Source organism: Lepisosteus platostomus, chromosome 23, assembly GCF_059453375.1.
Source record: "Lepisosteus platostomus isolate fLepPlt1 chromosome 23, fLepPlt1.hap1, whole genome shotgun sequence".
NCBI classification, from domain to species: domain Eukaryota; kingdom Metazoa; phylum Chordata; class Actinopteri; order Semionotiformes; family Lepisosteidae; genus Lepisosteus; species Lepisosteus platostomus.
Genome location: NC_142633.1, coordinates 517,589 through 523,588, shown reverse-complemented (window position 1 = coordinate 523,588; position 6,000 = coordinate 517,589). Strand labels below are relative to the sequence as shown.

Sequence of the window (6,000 nt, the reverse complement as noted above, 5' to 3'; positions counted from 1 at the left end):
TCTCTGTGGTCATTAAAAATCCCAGGGCTCTTCTCGAAAAGAGTAGGGGTGTACCCCGGTGTCCTGGCCAAATTTCCAATTGGCCCTTACTAATCATGGCCTCCTAATAATCCCCCTCTATGAATTGGCTACATTACTCCGCTCTCCTCCCCACTGATAGCTGATGTGTGGTGAGCGTTCTGGCGCACTATGGCTGCCGTCGCATCATCCAGGTGGATGCTGCACATTGGTGGTGGTGGAGGGGAGTCCCCATTACCTGTAAAGCGCTTTGAGTGGAGTGTCCAGAAAAGCGCTATATAAGTGTAAGCAATTATTATTATTAAGAGTTCATAGGGGAAAAAAGCAATGTCCTTCATGCATATTGTTACAGCTTTATGTGACTGACATGTGTCTCTTAGATTTTAGATAAACATTTGTGACACTTGGAAGGGTAAACACTTCTAACTTCATCCTACCAATGTTTCTGAATTGAAGCAGTTCTGCGAGTCCTCCGTAACAATCTGAAAGACTGATATTGAATTATAGGAAGCGTTTGGGTGCAGTCATTGCAGCTAAAGGTAGTGCAACCAGTTATTACATGTAAGTGAGCAACTACATTTTCACAAATGGGATATGGGTGTTGGATAACTTTGTTTATTAAATAAATGAAATAATCATAATAAAAAAGTGTTATTTGTTCACTCAGGTTCCCTTTATCTAATATTAAATTTTGTCTAAAGATCTGAAAATATCCAGTGTGACATATGCAATAATAGAGGAAATCAGGGGGCAAATTATTTTTCACGGCACTGTACCTCAGTTATAAACATTTTAATTGCTTAGGGTGCATTTTTTATGGATAGGTATATAGGCGCCCATTTATTTGGTGGCATCCAGGGTGCAAAAAATTTTAATGCTTAGAATGTTAGGCCTCTGAAATGCCTTGTTTGTAAACTGTACATAAATACTGTACATAAAGTAACTTGTGTGTTGTATGTTGTGTAGTGATAACCAAGTGTGCCTAGATTATTACTCATATCCACAAATCTGTGCCAAAGAAAGAATTCACATTCCTCTAATTATACCAGCCGCTCGAATATATTGCTAAAAATCAATTTCAAGTTGGGGGTTATGAATAATTATTCCACTGATTGACTAAACCGCTAGATTCTTGATTTTCACCATTTTCATTTTCATATTTGGTAACAATATCATGAATGGTACTTTGTTAATGGAGATTTGTAATGTTTTGCTACAGTGCAGATGATAATGGGCCGAAAGCTTTCAGAATGGACGAATTGCAAGTTGCAAACTTAACCGCAAGTTAGTGTTTGTACAGAGCAACCTGGTTTCAAAGGGGAAATACCAGGCTGTTTAAAAAATAACAGAATGATAACGACAGATCTCAGTCTTCGGAAAGCCATGGTATCTTGAAAAAGACCTGTAAGGGTGGGTGAGGTTGAAAAGCAGGTAATTGAAACGTCAAAGGAGCAGATGGAGCACATGAAGAGTTGAACATGAGGAGAAGCTGATTTCTGGACAAGATTTTAAAAAAAACTTAACTGAAACAGAAAACAGGAATATCCATTGCAAAGTTGGGGGGAGGAAATAGGTAAAGCAGGGTCATACAATGGTCAATGCAAAAAGATGCAAGGGAGAGAAACGGCTCACATATAGTATTTATAGTGTGTAGGAGAGGAAATGACACCAGGTGTGATTGCTTATTACTGACAGCTGATTGAACTTGGTTGCTATCATCTCTCCTGAACATTTGTTATAAACTCCATTGAAGCACTTGAAATGAGGAATAAGTGATCCCTTTGGGATATTTAAGTGCTTGAAAAATACCTTTGTTGTGTAAATTATTCAATATTACTTCTCAGCATACACTATACCTACACAGGATCAGAGCTACACATTTTAAACTATTAGAAATCAGTAGTTTTCAACAAGTATGACAGCAACATATTCACAGGAATTAAAGGCAGCACAATAAGAAATATTTTTTATTTTGTGGCACAGAAGAGTAATGAAGACATTGAAAACATGATAGCACATCTTCAGATTAATTCAACTTAATGAAGCTCAAGTGTATTTGAAAAACCGTTCATATAAAAAAATCATTTTGCAGATTTAAGTAATCTAGTTTACTATGATACTATGCTGTACCACCATTCACCTGAGGATTAACTTGTATATCAATATTTGGAGAGGAAAGGAGTGTGATGAGCCATCTGAATAGTTGCTTCAGTAGCTGTTCTTTGGAGCCCAGGTTGATGAATGCCAGCTGTAATTTTAGTCCTTTAGAATGAATGTAGCTTTATTTGGGAATTTGCTACTACAAACTTGTAGTTCTATTAAGAGATAATTAATCATCTTACAAATAATAGTGACATCATCACCTTGTACAGATTTAATTTGCATTAACCCAGGTTTTATCATGTCTTATGGGATTGCACCCCTACTCAAATATATCAGTATGCCATTTTCAACCATGAAACACAAAGTCAACATTGCAGAAAATAGATGCTTTAGATATTGATTTTCTTGAAATCAAACAAGGTGCCAGCAGTGTGCCAACTGGATGTAATCCCATTTGCCTGTCTCAAAAATCCAACGGTGACAGCAGAATGCAGCATTGCTGTGCCTCCTCCCCCCACCAGCTCATAAGAGAAACGAAACGGGTGCCCTGTATACTATATCCACTGGGGTACCCCGCCACAAACTCCTGGTAAACAAGGCATGCCATGGAAAAGCACACACCCCAACAGCAGCCTTTCCCCAAGGGACAACAGACATCCTCACATATCAGGCACTTTGTCCTCATACTGGGGAGGGGGTGTGAGGGGTTCAATGGTGACCAGGCCTCCCTGGGCAGGGCTGCGTATGTTGAGCCGGATGTCCTTGAGGTGTAACTTCTCAGATTTAATTCGCCTCACTTTGAGAGGTTTCATTTTCCAGCTAGAATGGGAATTCCGGCTAGAAGGTTGAATTGTTGTTGTGGTCACATGTGGGGGCTGTGGCTCAGGGGGTGGCAGGGTTGCAGCTGGGAGTGACAGAGTTTGGGAAGGCTCTTCCCTGGTGTTGTCTGGCAGTGGGTTGGTCTCATTGTCCAGGGCATCAGCCAGTGACTCATAGGATGGCAGGGAGGTGCTGTTGCGCAGGTTGCTTTGTCGAACTGGGTAATCTTGGCTGCCAATGACGTCTTCATAGCTCGGCACATCATACCTTGAAACAGGGACCTCTGGCCTGCACTCAAACACACACAAGCCCAGTTGTCAGAATCTACACCAGCACAACCCTGAAACAAGTCAATCAACATCACTTACAGCAATGAGCTGTCTTTGAATGTCTGTTACTCTTGAATGCAGTCTATGACATCTGAAATGTTGCAATAGGATTATAAATTAGTCAACAATGGGCAAGGAAAATAAGAGCAAGAAATAATTTTCTGCAAAATACAGATCCAACCATCCGAAATGAGCGAGGTGAGCTGCGTTAAAACGCAGTGGACGTTTCGCAACATACCGCATGTTTTTTTTAATAGGATAATAGTATCAGGAAGTACCTTGTAAAACCGCCAGGTAGAGCAAATAAAGCTGTCGCCAGAAAATGCCCGGTGTCGAATACCAGTTACTGCCGAGGATCAATCTTTTTCCAATTCAGAATTTAAGTTGTATATTGTATAGATTTTTAATAATTTTAAAATGTGTATTACAGCGTGTTAAACATAAAACATTAAAAAGTCTATGTATTTTATAAAAGCAAGATTGCTCAGTTGAACAAAAGAACACAACCTTCCACCTTCTTCATAAACAATTTGCTCTGAGAGCTTGTTTTTGGCAAAATCTTAAAATTAAACAAGGGAGGGGGGAATGGTTATTTTTTTACAATTGCCAGTAAATCAGAGAACAGCCTATCAACACGATGAGCAAACGATTGTTTTTTATGTTTAAAAACAAAATAAATAATAAGATAGATAGATGCTTTATTGATCCCGTGAGGGAAATTGCAGATACAATGGTATGTCCCTGCCTAACATTGCATGACTTTAAAAAGCTGTAAAAAGCTGGTTTAGATGGTTAAAAAACACTTTTTATGCATAAAAACCGGGTGATTTTTCTTCTTACGATCAGCGTAGAATCTTTGTGTATGCTGTAAGATTTTTACTTTTTAATTAAATGTTTAAAATACTTCAATTTTATAAATGCAACACATTTCATACAGAAAAAAAAATCACGTTCTCTTCTCTTCCTGTTGTGTAGGACAGGGGTGAATTTCCCAAAAACGATGAATCTTAGAGACTAACGAGCAACTTTACGATGTACGTACGTAACGTACGTGCTACTTTTTCGTGCGTTTCCCAAAACCCCTCTTCATCGATCATTTAACGAGCGAGTATAAAGTACTTCTTTGTTAACCCCGCCCATGAAGTCGCTTAGCAAAAAGCATCAAAAGTCGATTGACAAACAATCGATTGACAATACTTTCATTATATGGTGTCGGTTTTGGTCCTTCAGTGGGATGAAATAAAGTTGTGAAAAAGGAATATGAAGTAAACATGACATCATAATTTAACAACCATTTAAGCAAAAGCGTATAGATAGGCACAAAATGGGACACTTATTGTTTCTAAGAGAAAATAAAATAAATGACTGACATGTCGTAAAAGCAAACCAAGTTTAACTGCGTGGACAGTCTATGCATCCTGTACGTCTTTGATTTAAAGCAATATTTTTGTCACGCTGCCATCGTTAAGAATCACAGTGTTTAATGAGAAAATACGGTTATTAAAAGTTGTTGGGTGTGTTTGGTCTTATTAACATGACATCTGGAAAAAATAACTACTAAGCTTGGCACATGTCACTCAACAAATCCAGGACCTATAATCAAACTTAAAAACAAGTAGGTCTAAGCTTTACCATAAACAACCAAGAGAGAACATAAAACGGTATTCGAACTTTAAATATTGTATCGACCGCAGGTTTCAGTACGGAATGGAGCAGGCCTGGGACTCGGGGAATGGTGTTGAACAACACATTTATTAACTCGAATCAGGAAAGGTACACACACAGGGACAGGGTTTACAGCGCTGCACCTACACTAACATACACACACGAAGGGAAGAGACTGTATCTCAGCCTCCGTCTCACTATATACAGTCCGGTAGTCCCCAGGTGCTGTTCTCAGCCCGCCCTGCGTGGCGCTAAATTGTAATACATGTTACATGTTTCATGTTCTTTATGGAATTTAAATACAATTTAAACCCCACCCCAAAAGTACTAAAAGAGGGAGTATTATTAAAACATTTGACGTATGAATATGAAATTTACCCAAGATGACTAATAAATTCATTACTGTATAAATAAATGTTCTTTTTTCGAATTTCCTCTTACATAGTACAACAAAATATCAAAATCCTTAATATAAAATCTTAGTATTCTATATTTCCAGAGAATTCCCATGACATGAATTGAATGTGCTCTGTCTGGCGATCTCTGTCGCTAAGGTTAGCGCAAGAGGTAGCCAGTTTAAGAAACACTTAGTGATTAACGAGTGAGTCGGGGAGCACGTAGATTACAAAGGATTTAACGTTCTACTTTAGTTATGATAGGTTTTGGGAAACACTCGTAAATTAACGATCGATCTTAAGAGCGAGTTTACGATGTTCTTAGTGCTACGATGCTTTCGGGAAACTCACCCCAGATTAGCGGGTCTTTTTCCCCCCCCAATCAGAGGCTATGAAAATACAGCACTCCGTCGGGGTGGGAGCAGCACAGCCTGAGCTTTCTATAGGGAATGGCACCAATCACATCTGCATTTATCACTTAGTTTTTAAAATTCAACAACGTAAATCATTATCTTTGTCTTCTTAGTCCCTTAATTAACTTTAAGCATAGCTTTCTCACTATTAAACAAAGCAGGAGCGTATTGTACTTCCTAATGGCATCACACATGGAAAGATTAGATTGTAATCATTTTTACTTTTTAATAAATTTTAGGAAAGTGTCATCTATACAA

The 6,000-nt window shown here is 38.5% G+C and overlaps 1 protein-coding gene across 1 annotated transcript in view; it reads right to left on the bottom strand.

The window, feature by feature from the left end:
* Positions 1 to 1,970: 1,970 nt before the first annotated feature.
* tmem51b (transmembrane protein 51b) overlaps positions 1,971 to 6,000 on the bottom strand; it is a 41,754-nt gene continuing 37,724 nt past the window's right edge. Inside the window, exon 3 of the mRNA XM_088617018.1 lies at positions 1,971 to 3,228. Coding sequence (XP_088473144.1) covers positions 2,781 to 3,228 — 448 coding nt within the window. The 3' untranslated portion in view covers positions 1,971 to 2,780. The remainder of the gene's footprint in view (positions 3,229 to 6,000) is intronic.